The sequence below is a fragment of the Onychomys torridus genome, chromosome 4 (assembly GCF_903995425.1).
Source record: "Onychomys torridus chromosome 4, mOncTor1.1, whole genome shotgun sequence".
Taxonomy (NCBI): domain Eukaryota; kingdom Metazoa; phylum Chordata; class Mammalia; order Rodentia; family Cricetidae; genus Onychomys; species Onychomys torridus.
Genome location: NC_050446.1, coordinates 95404967 through 95427046, shown reverse-complemented (window position 1 = coordinate 95427046; position 22080 = coordinate 95404967). Strand labels below are relative to the sequence as shown.

Here is a 22080-nt window from a genome sequence, read left to right as displayed (position 1 = left end):
TTCTTTTTCTTTTCATGTGTATGTATGAGAGCCTGCATGCTTCTCTGTGCACCATGTGCATGACTGGCATCTGCAGGAGACCAGAAGAGGGCATCAGAGTCCCTGGAACTAGCACTAAAGATAGTTGTGAGTCTCCCATGTAGTGCTGGAACTCAGACACAGGTCCTTTGGAAGAATAGCCCATGCTCTTAACCACTGGGCCTTCTTTCCAGCGCTACCTCTGCTAGTTTTACTTGAGATTCACTGTGGGCCTGGAAGGTCTCACTTAAAACAGTACCATTGCCAGAAAAAAAAAAAAAAAAAAAAAGGTCATATTAAGGATGATCTGGAGTAAGTTCTGTTTGCACTTAAACTGCAGAGAGAGGGGTCAAGTACAAGCGCTTGCTGAGGCTCTCTTAGGTGTGAGGAATAGTTTAGAACCCTGACACCCCTTCCTGTAGAAATACAGTTCCCTCCATCCCCATGAAGACCTCATCCATTCGCCAGTTTCTCCTGGCTCCCTTACATGGCCCTATTGCCTAAGAGCTATCCAGGCCCAATAGCACAAAGGCCCTGATGGTTCCACAGCCTCCACACCTCCTCTCAGCTGAGCAACACTGCCAAGAAAAACCAGAGGGCGAGTGAGAAAACCAGTTGTGATCTGCCCTTGTCAGAGGTGGCAGCCCAGCAGCCGGCCCCACCTCCTGTGTCTCTTGGAGCCTTGGGATGGAAGGGGAAGCAGACATTCCAGGATCAGTTTCCTGAAGCTCCAGTCCATCCAGCCGTCAGTGGGGGAGCAGCCCTGGAGCCACCAGCAGCCACCATGGCCCAAGGTAGGGAAGTCCCAGTGAGTGGCTAGAAAATGGGGACAATGAAAACCCAGAGACATCGAGGGCAGCAGGGTGGTTCAGAGGGAGAAAGGAGTGAGTCCAGAGCTGATCTAGGAAGGAAGCCAAGAACCTCAGGATTCATTGGTCCCCTGAGAACCAGGAGTGGAAGTAAACAGGCTGCCGCTGTGGCCGCCTCCTCAACAGGTGGGATGGGCAGGGCAAGGGATTAGGGCACTGGGATTCCTATCCTCTGACACTAGCTAACTTTTTCACACTGGCCAACTCACTTCTCTAGTTTCTGCTTTCCATGCCTGAAAACCAGAAGGATTTGAACCGTAGTCTTGAAGGTTCCTTACAGTGTTGAAGCTCTCTGAACTCCATATCTTCTCTTCTCCCTTAACTTCGGAAGTCATCATCATCACCTTCTGTCTACATCATCCTCTCTTCTCTAGATAAAAAGCCACTCTGAAGAGGAAATGATTAGATGATGCCATCTAACTTACTCTATACATGTGACATCTTCACCTTTATTTACTATACAATAGTAAATATAATACAATAAAATTTTACTGTTTCCTTCATTTTTATGTAAAATGTGTATACTTTTTAATTACAGAGGAAGAGTATGAAGATCTAGTTGGAGTAAAACAAAACAATAATTTCAGATAAACCCCTAAGTACCCCAGACTCATCTTGAGTAACCATTGTTTCCAGTCTTTGGTCTAGACATTAGTATTCATATATATGTTGAATGTAATCAATTGGATCAATATGTGTCGCTATAAATCCAGATACTATCAGACTATAAATTTCAACTTAATATTTTTCCATCAACTTCATGTCTTAGAGCTCTGTCCAGGCCAGTAGTGTGTATAGACCTACGTTAATATTTCCCATCTTGTGTTCTACAGTGTATGATTTAGTCATCTCATCCTCTTCTAATGGACACTTAAGTCGTTCCCTTTTCAAAGACAGACAAGCAATCTTACAGTCAGCATTCTTCTGCACTCTGCTGGCTACTCATGAAGGAGTGTCTCTCTAGGACAGACATCGAGATCACTTACGTTCTAAGTTCTTCCTATCACCCCCTCGTTTTCTCCTTAGTTCAAGAAGAGATACTCTAATGGAAAATGAACCTCCTATTTTAATATAGATAAGCACAATACAGTATATTAAAACAATAGGATATTGTTTGGCCATGAAAAGGAAAGCAAAGCACAGCACTTGGGTGCAGAGGCATCCATGTGTCATAGGCAGAGGGTGACATGGCCTCGGTGTCTCTGGAGGATAGGATAGATTGGAAGTGCTTCCTGTTGGGCAGGTGCTGCCCTGCCTGTTGGGTAGCCTTAGTCTCACACAGACCTGAGCCAGTCAGCTGGTCTCCTAAAGGAAGAGCTGCTTCTTTTTCTTTTCTTTTCTTTTTTTTTTTTTTTTTTTTGAGACAGGGTTACTCTGTGTAGCCCTGGCTGTCCTGGAACTCACTTTGTAGACCAGGCTGGCCTCGAACTCACAGAGATCCACCTGCTTCTGCCTCCTGAGTGCTGGGGATAAAGGCATGCACCACGATGGCCCCACTTCCTTTTTTTTTTTTTTTTTTAATTAGGAAAAAGTCAAGTTCCTTCCCAGGTGGCAGAGTTAGAATGTTCTTTCTGAATATGAGTGGAAGCCAGAAATGGACAGCAGCTGTTGGGCAAAGAAAGAACTCCTGACTTGAGTCACAAATGTTTAACACGAGACGAAACTCTCCATCTATCAAAAGCTCTGTTTTTCACCACCCAGGTGTGGATGACATGATGTTTCATCTATCCAAGGTTGTGGATATAGTGCTGAGAGAGTCTCAAACTTGAAATAAGTGCAAGTGGACAGAGATAGGATAGAGAACTCTTCAAATGGTGAACATGTCCATGGACCTGTATGTGCTGGTGGTTGTCTGCTGCTTCTTCAACAACAACAATAGTAAATGGACTAGCTAATGAAAAAGATGTATGTTAACATACATACATAAACAAAATAACCTAGAGAGATTTAGAAGATAAAGAGGGAGCTGGGTGTGGCGGCACATGCCTGTAATACTAGCATCTTGGAAAGCTGAGACAAGGTGATACATGTGAGTTCCAGGCCAGCCTGGCGGGTTTCAGGCTAACCTGAGTGATTGTGATCCTGTGTGATTGTGGTCTGACTCTATAAAACAAGAGATAAGGATTAATTTTTGAGTCACATTTGCTTCTAACTCCTTTATTGAAACATAATAAAGGCCATTCATTTGAAGTATACAGTTAAGTGTATTCAAACAGTTATGAAAGTGTCACTACAATCTAGTCTCAAAACACTCTCATCACCTCAAAAAGAAGCAGTCAGAGCCAGGTGTGGTGGTGCACACTTTCAATCCCAGCACTGGGGAAGCAGAGGCAGAAGGATCTCTGTGAGTTAGAAGCCAGCCTGGTCTACAGAGTGAATTCCAGGACAACCAGGACTATGTCCAGAGAGTCTGGTAATGAGAATAAGAATAAGGATAAGTATAAGGAGGAGAAGAAGAAGAAAAGGAGGAGAGGAGGAAGAGGCCAAAGAGGAAGAGGAAGGGGAAGAAGAGAAAGTGGAACAAGAGGAAAAGGAGGAAGAAGAAACATTTAGGTCCCATTCCACCTTTCTCTAGTCCCTGGCACTCCCTAATCTACGTTCAATCTCTATGGACTTGGCTATTCAGACATTTCATAGAAATGGCATCATACAAAACGTGTCTTCTTGCGTCTGACTCCTTTCACTGGCCGTAATTTTTCAAGGTCCATTCACGCTGTAATGTGCTCAGTTGACACAAGTCCATTATTTTAACATGCTACATTTCTCTCTATTCATCGGCTCATAGGTAGTTATGCTGTTTGAACTTTTCAGTTATTTCTGTATAATGTTGCTGTCAGCAGCCACATGTGGGCTCAGTGTGAGTATTTACTGTTTGGTGGTTTACAATTCTAAGGTGCCTCTAGAGTTCTCCAAAGTGCTGTACCATTTTATAAACCCACCAGCAAGGTCTGAGTGCCCCATAGCACTGCATTCTACCAACACTTGCTATGGTCTGTTTTCTTACCATAGCATCCTTATGGATGTGAAGTAACAGTGCATGTGTATTTACCTAATGACCCGAGCATCCTTTCATATGCTCGTTGTCTTTTTTTCTTGTTTAGAGAAAGATCTATTCAAATCAGTTACCTACACTGGGAACATGCCATCATGTGTATGTAGGGGTCATAGGACAATCTTGTGGGGTTCTTGCCTTCTACCATGTGGGTTCCAGGGATTGAACTTAGGTTGTCAGCCTTATTCAGCAAGTCCTTTACCTACTGAGCCATCTCCAATAGCTCCAGTTACCCAGTTTTTCATTTAGGCTCCTTGTTTTTGTGTTGTAGGGTTGATCTATTCATCCATTTGGTCACAAACACCTTATTAGATACACAATTTACAAATACATCCTCACATTCTGTGGATTATATTTTCACATAATTTTTTGTTTGTTTGTTTGTTTTGAGACAGGGTTTCTCTGTAGCTTTGGAGGCTGTCCTGGAACTCGCTTTGTAGACCAGGCTGGCTTCGAACTCACAGAGATCCACCTGTCTCTGCCTCCCGAGTACTGGCATTACAGGCTTGCACCACCACTGCCCAGCCACATTCTTTATTAAACAGAAATGGCATTAGCTTTGGTGAGACCCGATTTACTTGGGTTTCTCCACTGATTTTGCTTCTCCTGTCATATATAATAGGCATTGCCTACTTCAAGATGAGGAGGATATACCTGTTTTCTCCTATGTGTTTAACCTCTCATGTTCAGATCTTTTTTTCCCATTTTGAGTTAATTTTTGGATATCATGTGAAGTGGGCAACCAACTTCGTTCTTTTTTTATTAATTTTTATTATATAGTTTATATGTGTTATGCTTTGTCTGAAAATTTGTACGTGCACCATATGCACAGGTGGTGCCCAGAGAAGTCAGAAAAAGATATCAGATCTCCTGGACCTGGAGCTAAAGGCAGTTGTGAGTGGCCATGAAGGTTCTGGGAACTGAACCTGGGTCCTCTGTAAGAGTAGCTTGTGATCTTACCTGCTGAGCTACTGCTTCAGCCCAGACACCATTTTTCACATATGGATATCCATTTATCCCAGCACCATTTTTTGAAGAAAAATTTTCTATATTTGATTGTCTTGGCATTTTGTTCAAGAATAAAGGGTATTGAATTTTTGTTTTGTTTCATTTTTGTTTGTTTGTTTGTTTGTTTGTTTTTTGAGACAGGGCTTCTCTGTGCAGCTTTGGAGCCTTTCCTGGAACTTACTCTGTAGCCCAGGCTGGCCTCGAACTCACAGAGATTCACCTGCCTCTGCCTCCCAAGTGCTGGGAAGTTGTGTGCCACCACCACCACCACCACCACCCCCACCCACCCACCCCCCACCCCCGGCTTAATGGCGTTGGATTTTGCCATATTGTTTGGTAGATTTCTTCTTTTTTTAAATTGAAACACAACCAAAATAAAGTAGGTGGGTCTCTGTCCTTCTCAGCCTACATCTAGTGTTGTTATGTCCCTCTCAAATTCATGGCCTCTTCTTACGTTGTTACTGTTGAACACACAGATGCAAAACCTACTGAGTGAATTTGGCACTACCCCATATACAATGTGAGACCTCTTTTCTAAGACTCTTGGGTCTGTGTCTGTACTAATATCATCCCAAAATTGCTTTGATTACTAGCTTTATAGTAAAGTATAGAAGTACAAGCTCTTTGTTTAAGATTGCCTTAGAGCTGAACACAGGGCATGACTATAATCTCAACACACTGGAGGCTGAGGCAGGAAGACTGTCATAAGTTCTGAGTTACACAGCAAGATAACTATATGTCATCTTTCCCCTCAAAAAAGAAACAAAAAGATTGCTTTGATTACTATGGATCCTTTCTTCTTCCCTATTTATTTTATGATCCACTTGTCAATTTCTGCAAAATGGCAGTTGTGCTTGAAAGTTCTGACTAAATTTTTTTGAGAATTTTGTATGCCTCCAGCTCCTCCCATGCTCCTCATCCCTCCCTCTCAAATCCATGACCTCTTCATTAGTTGTTATTGTCACACATGCAGCAATGTATGTATAAACCTCCTGAATGTATTTAGTGTTGCTCGTATATACATGTGTTTAGGGCTGAATACTTGGGATAGGTTAAGCAACCATGGAGCTCATCCCTGAAGACAAATGATATTCTCTCTCTCTCTCTCTCTCTCTCTCAGCAGCCATTGATTGACTGTACATGTTCGTCTTAGGATAGAACCTTGTGAAATTTCCCTCATCCACACTGTCATGTCAATGCATTATGTAGGTCTTGTTTAGGCAACTGAATGTTGAGATTTCATGACTCCAGCTTCTCTGTCATATTTACAGGACACAATCTTGCAGCAGACATCCTGGTCCTTTGGCTCTTACAATCTCTTGTCTCATGATTTCCCCTGAGACTTAGGTAGGAGTTGCATTGCAGGTATATCAAATGACGTGGGCACTTGGGTCTTTGGTCAGTATTGTGTTCAATCTAGAGCCATTAGAATGATCCTGTCATTAATTGCCATTAGAATGATCCTGTCATTAATTGCCATTTGAATGATACCATCTTCTAACCCATGAATGTGGGATATTTTTTCCATGATTTAAGTGAATTTATTTAGATATCTTGTGGAAAAAGTTTTGCATTCTGTTGGGAGTGCATTACTAATTATTTTAGTCTTTTGCTACTATAAATAGAATTACTTTTACATTTTCTCAGATTATTCATTGTGGTGTATGAAAGTACAGTTGAATTTGCATATTGATATTGCATCCATCCTGAAGTCTTTCTGTAGTTGTTAATTCTAGTTTGAGCGCATTATTATTCTTATGTCATGTGTGAATACAGATGACTCTACTTATTTCCAATCTGATGTCTTTGATCTCTTTTCCTTGCCCACTGGCCCTGGCTGGAACCTCCAGTACGCTCTGTCTTTAATGAGACAAGAGCAGGCAAGAACACTCATCTTTATTTTGCTCCTTATCTTAACAGGAAAGCATCCAGTGTTTCACTATTAAATAGGATTAGCTGTGGATTTTTATAGAGACCATTTATCATGATAAGGGACTCCCTCCTTAGTTTGTTGAACTTTTTTTTAACATGAAAGGGTGTTAGTTAGACTTTGCCAAATGATTAGGTTAATTTATTTTTTTAATCAAAGCACAGCCAAGATAAAGCAGGTAGGTTTCTATCCTTCTCAGCTTACATCTAGTGTTGGAACGTAGACAAAAAAGTAGCTAAGAGCTGGGTGTGGTGGCACATACCTGCCATCCCAGAACTCCAGGGACTGAGTGAGGAGGATGAAGCATGTGCAGCTAGCCTGAGCTATAGAAGGGGACACAGCAAGAAATAAAGACTGAGTACCTATGTTGAGGCTGACAAGAGTAGATGAGCATATGAGCACGAAACATGCATTCAGTGTGAACAGTTAAGATTAAGAGTAATTCAGCTCAGTACTGTAGAGCAGTGGGAAGGAGAGTGGCCAACTGGGGCAGGTTTCATGAGGGAGGTCCTGGAGGACAGATAGGTCTAGCAAGTCTCTCTCCATACTGCCAGTTCCCAAATGATGATATGGAGACTTCTTATTAATTTTGAAAGCTTGACCTTAGCTCAGGCTTGTCCTACTAGCTCTTATAACTTAAATTACCTATTTACTATAATCTACATTCTGTCATGTGGCTTGTTACCTCATCTCTCTGTACTATTCATGCTTTCTCTGCATCTGGCTGGCGACCCTGCCTTCTTTTTCCCAGAGTTCTCTCTCTCTCTCTTTCTGCCCAGAAGTGCCACCTATACCTCCTGCCTAGCTATTGGCCATTCAGCTTTTATTACACCAATCACAGCAATACATTTTCCAACAGTGTACAAATATTCCACAACAGGTAGGATTTGGCTGAGTAGTGAAGGATAATCTAGTTTGTTCTCTGTTGCTCTGATAAATCACTGACTACAAGCAATTTAGGGGAGGACAGGGCTTATTTGACTTAACAGATTATAGTCCGTCACTGAGGAAGGTCAAGGCAAGCACCTGGAGGCTGGAACTGAAGCAGAGCCCATGGAGGAGTCTGCTTGCTGCCTTGCTTCCCCTGGCTTGCTCAGCCTGCTTTCTTATACCACCTAGGACCATCTGCCCAGAGATGGTACCACCCATGGTGGACTGGGCCTTTCCATCTCAATCAGCAATCAAGAAAAGGCCCCTCCCCCAGACATGTCCACAGGCCAATCTGATGGAGGCAATTCAATTAAGATTCCCTCTTCCCAGGTATGTCTAGGTTTGTGTCATGTTGTGTGCTGCCTTAAGGCTATAGCAGGAACAGAATGTGCAGACAGCCTGCCTGGAGTGAAGGATGCCCCTGGGGTTGGTGAGAATTGAGAATGCAATCAGAAGTTAATGCTGGATACATAGGGCCATGTGTTGGGTGAATGAATGAGTGTTCTATGTACCATGGACTGTAGACTGTCTTAGAATGTTTAAAGCAAAACGAGATGGTAAGATCCAACTGTTTTGAGGGAAAGTGGATGGTGTGTTAAGGGGAGAGATGCTAGAGGCAGGAGAGTTATTGGAGCCTATTATAGTCACCAAGGGTGAGACAAGGACAGTAGAACATTATAGGCACTTGGAAAGGGATAATCAACCTCAGTGAAACTGTAAGGGAATGACTGAAAGGACTCAGCTACATGTGAATTGACACAGATTGAGGAGGATGTGGGTGAGCCTATTGTAATTTAAGCTTTGTAAACCACCCTCAGGTGACTGGGAACCATGCAAGACCATGGTCAAACAAGAAGTCAGATACAGCCCTTCTGGGAGAGGCATACTAGAGAACAGTGTGTTTAATCTGTGTATTAGCAGAAGATCCTGAAGGCTGGGGGTGTCCTTCCTGACTTTGAGTATCCAAATATCCAGGGCACTGGATCCATGGCATTGGTGGTGGTAGAGGGCCAGCTAATTGCCCAAAGTGGAGCAGCTGTGCTAGGGGCAGGCGACCAGGAGCTTGCCCTCTGGTTTGCAGGTTGGTGCAAGGACAAGAGGGACTGTTGACTTGAAGCCCAGAAGGTGGGGATCAAGCTGGGCGGTGGTGTCAGACACCTTTAATCCCAGCACTCGGGAGGCAGAGCCAGGTGGATCTCTGTGAGTTCGAGGCCAGCTTGGGCTACAGAGAGAGTTCCAGGAAAGGCTCCAAAGCTACACAGAGAAACCCTGTCTGGAAAAAAAAAAAAAAAAAAAAAAAAGAAAAAAAAGAAAGTGGGGATCAGGATGTATCTGAAGGCATGCTGGGCTGATGGGAGCATCAAAGCTGGTCAGGTTTACACAAGAGGCCAGTCAGAAAGACCATGTACCTCCAGAAGTGTGCAGGGAAGTGACAGAGGGTGGAGGAAGTAGGAGAGGAAGAAAGAAAGGAAGAAGAAAGGGAGAGGAATGTGGAGCATGACATCTCCATAGTCCTTAGACCAGAGGAATGTGGAGCACGGCATCTCCATAGACTTAGACCAGACTTATGGCTGTAGTGCTATTGACTCCATTAACCGACACGGAAACTCAAGTGCAATCGCAAATCACTTCCTTCAGCCTACACAGCTGGTAAGTGATGAGCAGAACTGGACTGGGCTTCACAACCCTGGTTTTTGTCTGTCCCAGGCTGCCCCATCACAGGGCTAGAGGTGGCCTTCACAGACCTGCAGAGCTCCCGGAACAACGTGAGGCACCGCACAGAGGAGATCAGTGTCGACCGCCTTATCATCCGCCGTGGGCAGGCCTTCAGCATCACCCTCTATTTTAAGAACCGGGGCTTCCAGCCGGGCATGGACAGTATCATCTTTGTGACTGAGACTGGTGAGGACCTGGCCCACAGGTTGTGTGTGTGTGTGTGTGTGTGTGTGTGTGTGTGTGTGTGCGTGCGCGCGCAGTGAAATGTGTGTGTGTAAAGTGGAGTGTATGTGTGGGGTATATGCGTGTGTATGTATATGCATGTGAAGTGGAGCATGTGTGTGTATGTGTATAAAGTGAAGCGTGTGTGTGTTGTGTGTAAGTGGAGCATATATGTGTGTGTACACATATGTGTGTGTGAAGTGGAGCATGTGTGTGTGTGTGTGTGTGCATGCATGCTCATTGAGCAGGATCTTAGAGGAATGGAAGATCACCATAAAGAGCTTTGGTTATCTTCTCTCCTAGGACCCTTGCCAGACCTGGCCAAAGGGACACGGGCAGTGTTTAGCCTCACAGGCAGTGGTGGCCCAAGCCCCTGGATTGCTTCCCTGGAGGCCAATAGGGCCACCTCCCTGGAAGTGAGCCTGTGCGCCCCTCCCATGGCCGCCGTGGGTCGATACCTCCTGAAAATTCGCATTGACTCCTACCAGGGTTCCGTCACAGCATACCAGCTCGGGGAGTTCATCCTGCTCTTCAATCCCTGGTGCCCAGGTGAGGCAGGTACCCACTTGGGCTCCTTTACTTCCCTCAGTGCTACCAGGGATCCAGACTCAAAGGTTTCCAGCCCATGGTCCTTGGCCACTACAAGCACACTATCCCCTTGAATTCAGTACCTGATCTCCAACAACCAGAAGAGACCTAGATGTTTATTTACTTATTTGGAATTTTAAAATTATGTCTGGACTTAAATAGTAAACTATTACTAAGTTTAACCAACCATTAACATCTACCTTCATTATCTGCTTTTAAGTTCATTTGGATTTTTTTCATTTAAAAAGTAATATATGTACACTATTTGGATATTTGGAGAAAGAAGCAAACGATAAAAGAGGGAAAATGAGGAGCTAGAGGGAGAAAAGGAGAAGGGGAAGGAGGAAGGGAGGCAGGAAAGGAAAGGAAGTTCTAGATGGGGAAGACCTGCCAAGCTCCAAGTTCCATTCCCTCAGTGGAAACCTTATTCCTCTTCTTGGTGTAGCCTTATAGAGCTGCCTTACGCTTAAACATGCGCACATTTTGTGTGTATTTATCTATATGTATTTGATTGTTGTATCTATATATATGTTGTTGATTCTATGACACACATCTGGGTGTGATTACACATATCAGTCTCCAGTTTGCATTACTCTTTGAAATACACACCTGTGCCAGTACTTGGGGAGGCTGAAGCAAGAGGAGCACTGTGAGTTTGAGGCCAGTCTGGACCACATAGTGAGTTCCTTACCAGACTTGGCTACTGAATAAGACCCTGTCAAAATATGTATACCGACTTTGGACAGTTTCCTATCAGAATACCTTTCTTAACAGTTACGTTATTCCAAGCATTTTTAACTAGTCCCCATTTCTGAAGACTGGTTTTGGCTGTTTCTCTTGAATAAGGCCATGGTAAAGATCCCCACACTGTCTCCTCTCTAAATCTAAGCAAGGTGGATATGTAGGCAGCTATGAGAAAGTGGTGTGGGTAGAAGGCAGCACAGGCTAGGCGGAGCAACTGGAGTCCTGAGCGTAGGGAGGAGGCTGGTGAGCTCAAGCAGAGGCCAGATCAGCCAGGCCTTGCCTCAGGCTTGAACAGGGAGCCCTGCTGCTTGGCCTCTTGTTCCACTTTCCTCTCCCTTTGTACACTGGTGAGGATGCTGGGCTGTGCGCGTCAGCACACAGTGAGTGTGACGCTGTACCAACTCCTGCTCCTTTGTCATTGATTTCTCAGGGTTGTCATCCATCTGATGGATGAAGGTGCCTGCCCCGGATCAAGGAGGGCAGGCTGTCTGTCTCCATGCATGTATATCTCTGTATCTCTACATCTTTCTCTCTGTAACACACACACACACACACACACACACACACACACACACACACACACACTTTTTGGCCTCCAAGGCTGGGCTTTAGATTTGAACATGGGAACACAGGATTTTTCGGAGTGTCAGAAGGACCACATGACTTCTCTCCTGAGCTTGTACCCACATCCCAGAGAAAACAAACATTAGGGTAGAAGCAGTTATCGGGTACCATCAAGCCACCACATCACTGGACTAGGGATGTTTGGCTGGGAGGCCCCACCCTACACTTCAGGGATGTTTGTGACCTCCATCATGAACCTACAACTGCTCGCCACACTGGTCCAAACCCTGGAGAGAACCCACCTGAGCATGGGATCCTTCTGTACCAACCTCTCTTAGATTCTCACCTCAGGGTCTGCTGGGCCTTCCAGATAGGTCCAGGACACCTGCCCCCATTGTCTTTGATTTGCTTATGTTTAAGTTTTTTTTTTTAAGGTAATACTTAGGTCATAAAAATTACTAGTGTCTAAATATCAATCAGTAAGACAGAAAAACATAAGCACTCACTGTAGGATAAGCTTCAGAATCCTTTACTCATATATACATATATTATTAATAGAAGTTAATTCATGCTATACTCTTCATTTTACAGTGTTTGAACTTACTATACCACATGTAGAGATCCATATACATCTATACACTTTACCACTTTGCATTAATACTGTACAGAATTCTGTGCTGGAGAAACCCTGAAGCTGGTAAGCCAGTCCTTTCAAACGGCATGTTGGTTATTTCCACCACAAACACAGTGCGCAGATGAGCAGCTTAGAGTCTAAAACTTGGTGCACAACTGAAATGCTCAGATGAGATCCTGGTGGCGAGGATGATAAGGTCAATGCCAATCTTCACACTCGATTTGCTCCTCTGCAACTAGACTAAGTTGAGTGAAGCAGAAAGCTCAGAGGATGAGTTGCTTGGCTCTGGGCACAAATTCCAGATCTGTAATTAAACGTGGTTTGGAAAGCTGTTTTCACTCTGAGCTCATTTCCTTGACTTCAACATGGGATCAAGCCCCACTGGGTGACTTATAGTAATATACACTCACCAAAGGTAAATGTGTATTATTTTACCTCGTGTTCATATTGAGCTGTGTTGAGAGTGTGGTGTCCCAGACTCACTGTACGCCCATCGGGACATCTCTAGGTGCCTTCTCCAGATCTCAGGTTCTGTAGAACTGTGGGGACAGGAATGGACAAGGTGACTTTTCTATTTTGAATCCTCTCACTTTGATCCCCAGGGGATGCAGTCTACTTGGAGAGTGAGCCCCAGAGGCAGGAGTATGTCATGAACGATTATGGCTTCATCTACCAAGGGAGCAAGAGCTGGATCCGCCCATGTCCCTGGAACTATGGGCAGGTGAGTTGCAGACCACACAAGCCCCAAACTCATAGGGAAAGAGAAGCCAGCACAGGGCAAACCTCTGATGCTAGCCAAAGAGCGTGTCTGAGGAGAATCTTGGGTTGCTAAGGAAGCAGCCCTGGGAAGGAGTGGGGAGTGTTCTTTGCTGGTCCTATCTGACATGAATGGGATTTGAGAGCAAGGGCAGATAAAGGCAGGCCAGCCATAGATTTGACTGAGGATGGGGGTGGAGGTGAGGCACAGTCACAATGGAAATTGTTGCACCTGACGTTTTGTTCTGTAAGCTGGGATTGCAGTGAGGTCTCACCTTACTCTCTCACTTTGTCCTGCCACCCCCTGGTGTTGATCTGTCACACGGACACATACACAGTATGTGTGTGCCCCTGAACATCTCTCCCAGAAACATCCATGCATCTTCCCTGACCCTATGCCAATGCTTTTATTTATTTATTTATTTATTTATTTGGTTGGTTGGTTGGTTGGTTGGTTGGTTGGTTGGTTTTTCGAGACAGGGTTTCCCTGTGTAGCTTTGTGCCTTTCCTGGAACTCACTTGGTAGCCCAGGCTGGCCTTGAACTCACAGAGATCTGCCTACCTCTGCCTCCCGAGTGCTGGGATTAAAGGCGTGCGCCACCGCCTGGCCAATGCTGTTTTATTTGTTTGTTTTGATAATGGGCTTTTTCATTATAGGCAATATGTAATTGTTAAAAAGGAAACTTGGCATGGTAATTCCATGAGAAGCTGAGGCAAGAGGATTTGAAGTTTGAGGTCAGCCTGGGATGCACAGAAAAACCCTTTTGGGAAACAGAGCTGAGAATGCATCTCAGTTGGTGGAACACTTACTTGACATGTACAAAGCCCTGGGTTTGATCCCCAGCACCGCATAAACAGGGTGTTGTGGTGTACCCCAGTAATCCCAGAACTCAGGAAGTAGAGGCAGGAGGATCAGAAGTTCAGGTCATCCTTGGCTACATACACTATGCCGCAGAAGACCCTGTCTGAAAAACAAACAAATTTTTAAAAATTACAAAACCTTTGAAAAACATTACAAAAATGGACACCCAGAACATGAAGTTTATCGAAAGCACTGCTACTAACTTGATTCCTCTTGACTTTATTTTCTACACATCATCTAATGACCTTGCATGAAAACATTATACTCACCACAATGCTTGACAACCCTTGTCTATCTGAAAACCTACCTCTTGGTTAAAGTTTAGCCCCAGCAAGTACTCCAGGAAGTCCAAGATCAGGGAGTGGGGATGGGGAGCTCCTCTAAACTGAGCCTAGTGCTAGGTACACTAGGGAGGGAGAGAATCAGCCCTGGGCCACTCAGAAGAGGCGACAGCCGGGACAATATGGGGGTCCTCCTGGAGCCCTGGATCACTTGGATAAAAGCTCCTCACCAGGTCTTACCTGAATAAAACTCCAAATACCCATGACCTTCCAGGCTCACCCATGGCCAAGGTAGCTACAGCCCAGAGGAAATAGAGCAGTCTCAACGGGTCCCAACTCCTCACACAGTGTGGGCATTTAGGGGTGTTGTCATCAGTGAGAAGCAGAAGTGGGGTGTTGCTGCTTGGGGGGCTCTGGCTCCCTCCCTTTCTGTTTCTCTTCTTCAGTAAGCACATACTGAATATCTGTTCAGTACCAGGCAGAGGTGAGTGTTAGAGATGTGAAAGCAAGGGAGCATTGTCCCCAAAGGACACGTCAGCAGTTGCTTAGCATACAGCGGGATTGTGAGACTGACAGACAGGGGCAGAAAGTTCTGGGAACCAGGAGGAAGGCGATCCTGAGAAAGCTCCCCAGGAGAGAAGGTGCCATGCTGGAGCTGCATTAGTCAAGTGAAGGCCAAGGGCAGACATGTGCAAAGGTGAATGGGCAGGAAAGCTTCCATCATTGTAGAGATTACAAGGAATTTGGTACAGCTGGAACAAAGCTGCCAGAGATGGGAGTTTGTGAGGTCAGAGGCTGGAGAATTAGAAGGGGTCCTGTCTTAAGACACTATTGCTAGAGAGATGTAAGCAAACATCTACTCATCCCAGATGGGGAACCAAAGTCTAACAGTAAACCAAAGAGTTTTATTGGGGTTACTTATGAGTGATGAGTTACTTAGAGGAGCAGAAATGACTAAAAGACCACAATATCACCAAAAGTCCACTCCAGCATGGGTGACAGACCACAAAAGCTGGAAACCTGGAGCTTGCTGCCCATCCTGCAGGCAGCTGGACAGGTTAGAGTGTCTTTCCAGGTAGCTTTGTTGGTCTGAGACTCTTCCAGGCAGTTTGGCTGATCTGTCTCTTTCTAGGCGGTTCAGCTGGTGTAAGAGTGTCTATCAGTAGTCCTTATTGCTTATAAGGCTTAGGGAGTGAGGGACCTCGTGAATCTGGTCAGTTTCAGGGACTTCCTGAAGCCTTGAGTTGTTTACTTCCTAAGCGTCTCTGCAGGATCTAATGTTTCCCATTTAACATCCTGTGTCATAGCAAGCTTTCCTTTATGGTGGAAGGTTAAGGTTTTAATCTCAGAGGAAACAGCTATACAACAGAGCCAGATCTGAGAGGACTTGACGGGCACCTCACGGAGGCTTTGGCCTTGATTCTTTAAGTTATAGGGCCCTTTGAACATTGTAAACTAGAAAAGTGACTTCCCTTAAGCAGGTAGGCCAGGGAAGCCTAATTCTACTTATTGACCATAGCTCCATGAGAATAAGTGCATTTGTTTATATTCATTGACAAAGATATGTGAAGTCTTTTCTATGTACCAACAAGCTCTGTGCCAGGTTGGGGGTCAAGTGTTATAAAGAGAACTGGGTTGACAGATCATACACTCAGGCAGGAAGGATAGGCCTCAAGTACATTGTATAACCAAGTTTGACAACCAGAGGGAACACACCAATGGGGGACAGTGTTCCAGAACCCACATGTGATTGGTCAGTCCAGAGCCCCAGAGCTGTGAGTTTCAAGGCAGGTTGGTGTTGTCCCATCAATATACTGCCAATGATAAGCTGGGTCACTATGTAACTGTGGAAGGAAAGGAAACATGGTTTCATTAAGAACATCTTAGAGGCCCCAGAATTGTGGGGATGGAAGGGGAAGAGACAGATAGACTTTCCAATGAGGCAAATTCATTTGAAAAACAACAACAACAACAACAACTCAGTGGCAACAGTCACTTCAAATGAATGGTGAGACATTTGGCTTGCAGGACATACAAGTGGGTTGTGATACCATAGCTTTGAAACGGTAAACCTTCCTGGGAGGCTGTTCATGGCTTTTTTGATTGACAGCTACCTTGCAAATGGGTTTTATTCTACAGACACTCTACTGGGGACCTGAATGGTATAGGTTGTGTATTTCTTTATTTGTCCACACACACACCAAGTGCCTCCTTTCTCTTCATACCCTGCAGTTTGAAGAGAATATCATTGACATCTGCTTGGAGCTGCTGGAGAAGAGTCTCAACTTCCAGGTTGATCCATCCACAGACTGTGCCCTGCGGGGAAGCCCTGTCTACACCAGTAGAGTTGTGTGTGCCATGGTGAGGTTCCTGGTGTGTCCTGCCCAGGGAGGAAGGAAGCTGTGGAAGGGGACTCTGGCCTTCTCACGGCTGTTCCCTGCAATAGGAGACAGGGACCCTCTGAGATCAAAACCATTTTGATTGGGACTGACAGCAGATTATGGGAAATAAGTTATCTCAACTAAACCCTGAAATAGCTGGTATGGGCCATTGCTCTATTAATCTAAGTTACATGTTTTTGGGGAAAAGCTGAGTTTGAGAATGATCTCATTGCTTCTAGATTTCTTTGGTTCCAATGTGTTTTTACTCTGCTCAGAGCCAAGCTCCTGCTTCACAGGAGATTGAAATAGAATACTGAATTGATACAAGCCTACTCTCCCCGGCAGGTCTGGAAGGTGCCAGATAAAGAGAGGTCAAAGGTCTCCTGTGCATCTCAGGCTGGTGGTCCTTCCCATCAGCATCCCTCACGTCACATCCTGTGGCGGGAATAGGTGTTTCTAATACTGTTTCTCTACATGGCTTCTCTTTAGATAAACAGCAATGATGACAGTGGGGTGCTCAATGGCAACTGGAGTGAGAATTACGTGGATGGTGTCAACCCTGCAGAGTGGACGGGCAGTGTAGCCATCCTAAAGCAGTGGCATGCCACGGGCTGCCAACCAGTGCGCTATGGGCAATGCTGGGTCTTTGCTGCTGTCATGTGCACAGGTAGGCGGTGACACGGGCCCCAGGGGACACTAGAGCTCTTGGAGCCATTTTCTCGGTCTCACAGTTCCCATTGGACGACATTTGGAAGGCAGCTGTTTCCTGAGCAAAGATCTCATCACTGAGCTCACCGGTTTGGGCTTATAGCAGACAGAGGTTTTGAAGTAGAAACCACACACAGCAGCCTAACAAAAGGTTCCCACGAGAATGGGAATGGTCCAGGTCCAAGAGAGACTTGAGATGAAATACTAAATGACTAAATAGCACAAAAAGCAAATTGGGCCGTTTCTGGCTTAATGAATTTGTGCACACAGAAGGGAAGTGAGCGCCTGACCTTTAGGGCTAGAACAGCAAGGCAACCAAGTAGAATGACCTTGATTTTGGTGTTGCCACAGGCTCAGAAGGAATTAGGGGTCTAACTTGGGACAGGGAGTTAGGGAATGGGGAAGAAATAGAAGATGGATTTTTAGATAAGAACTAAAAATCACATTGACAGAAGAGAATTTAAAAGGTAAATGTGAAGAAGGATAGAAGGCTTGTATGTGGCAAGAGGGCAAAGTAGAAATAGATGGGGAGGAAATTTTAAAAGAAGTAACATCTGGGCTGGGCAATGGTGGTGCGCGTCTTTAATCCCAGCACTCCGGAGACAGAAACAGGCGGATCTCTGTGAGTTCGAGGCCAGCCTGGGCTACCAAGAAGTTGCAGGAGAGTCAGGGCTGTTACAGAGAAACCCTGTCTTGAACCAGAGCCATTCTCTGCTCTGATTCCCACCCCAGCTCTGCCCACTCTCAGCCTCTTGTATGTAGGCCCATGTCCCTGAGTCGGTATCCATCAGTTAGTCATCATTCTGCCAGCTAGGGAGAGAGGCCAAGTCAGGCTTCCACTCACAGGACTCTAGTAGGATGCAGGGAGGCCAGAGCTGCTAGTGACTTGGTGTTTATTGAAGGTTTAGGCCTTCTAGGTAGAAATTCCCTGTGATGGGTATGTATGCTAGGCCGGACCCCAAACAGAATGTGAAGGCCAGAGAGGGTGGTGAGTGCAGCATCAGGCCTCAGTCCAAGAGCATGAGGAGATCTCTGTCAACACTGACAGACTATGACAGCGTCTTTAGTGTGGGCTGCTGCTGCAGCCTTTATTTAGTGCCTGCCTCTTCTGCCGCTGCAGATCCTGGTCTTGAGTTGGATGCTTTGATGGCCCAGTGATAAGACATAAGGAATTCAACAGCGTTGATGCCAAAAGATGAGGTGATTAGGGTGATGTGGGGGATCTGAATCATCCAGAAGGCCAATGTAAGACTGCTGGGCAGAAAACCAGGCAGGTTGACTTAAAACTCCAATCCCAGCACTTAGGAGGAGGCAGGAGGATCATTGTGCATTCAAGTTCAGCCTGGGCTACACACACACACACACACACACACACACACACACACACACACACACACACACACACACACACACACAAGACAGAAGGGCAGAATGGATCTTGTGTAAGATAAAGGGGGAACCTTCCAGTGTGGAAAAACTGAGTTTGTGTGTAGAGGTAGAGAGCTGGGTTTGGGAGTGGCTGTCTGGAACAGGTGATGAAAGAGGTGGAGACAGTGGATGGAGGTTATGCAATGGCAGCAGGACAATTAAAATGTTTATGAGAATCGTGGCCCTTCAGTGACCTTGCAAACAAAGAGTTAGGAAATGATCAAATGTGGCCCACTCCAGCTAGAGCCCAATCAGCTTCCTCCCAGGGCCGCCTTGTCGTATGTTAGTAAACATACAGTCTGAGGAGCCCATCTATTCACTCAGCACCACATAGTGGAGTCTTTCCGTGCTAGGTGCCATGTTCCATCTGTTCTTGGATACAAAGATGGAAAAGACCTAACCACTGTTTCCTCACCAAAGTGACAGATAAAGGTTTAGCCAAAGTAATTATGCCAACACAACTGCCACTCAACATCTTAAACAATTATACCATTATTATTCCATGGCTGTTACAGTGATAACGGGCATTTCCTTTGTGCCAGGCACTGTGTTAAAACCTTGGCAAAGGAGAGTAATAGAGAAGCATGTGAACTCTGGAAGCAGATTCTGGGATTTCTGCAGTCCCTTTATCCCTGGAGATTACAGTCTAAGACCCCCCAAAGGTGCCTGAAACTCTGCTAGTACCAAAGCCTATCTATGCTGTATGCTTTCTTATAAATATTTACCTATGGTAAAGTTTAGTTTACTAATTGGGCACAACAAGAAATTGGTAACAATAACTAAAATAACTCAGGATAGTTAGACCATTATACCATAATAAGGTAGCCGGCACTATTACTCTTGAACTTTGGACAATTATTAAATAAAATATGGGCTTCTTGAACCTAGCACAACAATATCACAGCAGGGGATCAATAACCTGGAAGTGACTAGCAGGCAGGTAGTGTATAGAGCATGGACACTCTGGACAGAGGAATGATGGTTCCACCATGTGAGATTCCACCATGTGCTCAAAACAATACAGGATTTAAAAACCAAAGAAATGTCTATTTCTACAATGTCCATTTAATACTTTTGTGACTGACTGGAAGTAACTGAAACCACAGAAACTGAAATATATATTATTGAATATATTCAAATATATGTGTATGAAATTGAACCATGAGTATAAATACCAACACTGCTATCAACTATCTGGGTAACTCCAGGCATGTCACTTATGGCTCAGTTTATTCAGATACGTGGTGAGGAAATTAGTGGTTCCTGAGGCCTAGGTTTATTCTCCATAGATGCCATTTTGGAAATGAGTTAATAAGACATTCTCTGAGAAAGTATGCAAATTACCATGTGAGAGTCCCAGAAAGGCCCTATGCTTCACCCAAGGCATCTGTTCCTTCCATTGACTGGGGCTCTTGTTTCATTCACTTAGTGTTTATTTGTGGATATTGATGTGTGACGTATATCATGTACTTACCTATACTCGCCCTCCTTCCCTCTCCTGTCCTTCCTTCCTGCTGTCCTCTTTCTCTTCCTGAAGAGTCACTCACTCTTCTCTTTCCCTGTTGTGTGCCTGTGGGTTTATGTGTGGTGTGCTTGTGTGTGTGCACCCGCTCGCGTGCGTGAGCGTCTGTGTTAAGCTCCACATAGAAGAGAAAGCATACAATATTTGTCTTCCTGGGGCTGGTTTACTTCCAGTTCTGTCCATTTGCCCAAAAATGTCAATTTCTTTATCTGCCAAGAGTTACTGAAGGGACTGTGTAAGTTCACCCACGAACAGCGACTAGCTAGAGCGAGTGTTCACTATTAGCCAGGGGTGTCTTGGTTGATCCCCCAAATAACCTACTGTTTTTTTCATCTTCTCCATCGGCCAAATGAAATGGAGTGTCCAAGCTAGTCTCATCCTCCAGTCTACCGGCACGGTAGGCCACGATCTAACTCCAGGCTGTACTGTCCAGGCGCATGGCTGGCGGTTGCCATTTGCCCCACACCCACTGTGCTTCCCACTCCCACTGGATACCTTTCGAAGTTTCTGATCCTCCCCACCACCTGTGAAGTAGATATCATTATAGCTCATGACCATGTGACTCTTGAATGAGTCAGAAATACTTTCTTTTGTTTTGCTTGAGACAGGGTGTCTTTATGTAGCACAGGCTGTCTTGGAGCTTGCTATGTACCCCGGGCTGGCCTCGAACTCGAAGAGATATGCCTGTCTCTGCCTCTCAAGTGCTGAGATTAAAAAGGTGTACACCACCATGCCAGGCCTAAAAATTCATTCTTAAGCTGGGGATGTAGCTCTTTGGCAGAATCTTAGTTTAGCATGTTTGAAGCCCTAGCTTGATTGACAGTACAACCAAACCAGAGTGCATTCTCCTGTCTACAGCCCCCAGCCCAGGGTTGTCTTTTTGACATAATATTTATCAAACATAATGACTTTAACTGCCTGTAGAAAAATTACAGAAGGAGGCTTTGTTTTCATCAAAGATATATGCATGTATTGTGCAGGGAGTTTTCTTTGGCATCTGTTTGTAGGTGGTTACTTGGTAATGAAAAAGAAATTCCTGGCCCACCCTTCTGAGCTCAGGGCCAGCCTCCAGAGAGCTCTAGGGCATTGAGCTCTTCCTCTTTAGGCCTCTATTCTAGAGAAGATTCGAACCCTCAGCCCTTGAGTGGGGTCTGAGAAGTAGCTTGGATGCCTTGCACTATAGTAGGGGACCAGAAGGGACAGTGGGTTCTGCTGCTGAAAACGCTCCCCAGAAGTCAGGTGGTTATGTGGTTCCATACTAGACCCACTAGTGGGTAGCTGTGTTTTGTTTTGTGCTATTGTTGGTGTTTTTGAGACTCACTCTGTAGCCCACGCTTTCCTCAGACTCCTCCTCCTCTTCCTTCTGTCTCCCAGGTGCTAGGCTTACATATCTGCCACCTGCTTGGCTTCAGCAGGCTTTCTTTCTGAGATGATGATGATGAAATGTTCTAGAATGAACGAGCTTAGATTGTGACACAGTTTGTCCAAATAGCACAAACCAGTGAACTGTCCATTTGAAAAAGGTGAACTGTAGGATGTGAGTTACACCTTAAGGGCTGGGGAGATGGCTCAGCCGTTTAAAGGCTAGGCTCACAACCAAAAATATAACAGTTACCCCTTAAGTATAAATGAGTTACCCCTTAAGTAAGAAAGCTGCTTGAGGAAAATCCAGGCATCCTGGAAATAAGCCCGCCTTGCTTTTTACCGTACCCATAGGAGCTTGGGGTGGATGGGACAGCTGCGGCATGGGCAGAAAGGCACTAATATGGAACTGGTGTGTAGAGTTTGTTCCTTCCTATTTAAAAAAAAAAAAAATGGAGCCCTAAGCCTTGGGAGCCTTATTGAGAAGATGATGCAGGAACTGATG

The 22080-nt window shown here is 45.0% G+C and overlaps 1 protein-coding gene across 3 annotated transcripts in view; it reads left to right on the top strand.

The window, feature by feature from the left end:
- The first annotated feature begins 637 nt into the window (after nucleotides 1–637).
- The window catches only part of Tgm5 (transglutaminase 5), a 33420-nt gene continuing 11977 nt past the window's right edge, over nucleotides 638–22080 (top strand). Inside the window, exons 1-6 of one of the 3 annotated variants that reach the window (XM_036185498.1) lie at nucleotides 638–812; nucleotides 9515–9709; nucleotides 10049–10294; nucleotides 12878–12996; nucleotides 16407–16535; nucleotides 17045–17222. In XM_036185498.1, the coding sequence (XP_036041391.1) occupies nucleotides 803–812; nucleotides 9515–9709; nucleotides 10049–10294; nucleotides 12878–12996; nucleotides 16407–16535; nucleotides 17045–17222 (877 nt within the window). In that variant the 5' untranslated portion in view covers nucleotides 638–802. The remainder of the gene's footprint in view (nucleotides 813–9514; nucleotides 9710–10048; nucleotides 10295–12877; nucleotides 12997–16406; nucleotides 16536–17044; nucleotides 17223–22080) is intronic. The other 2 variants (XM_036185499.1, XM_036185500.1) reach the window with 2 other exon arrangements.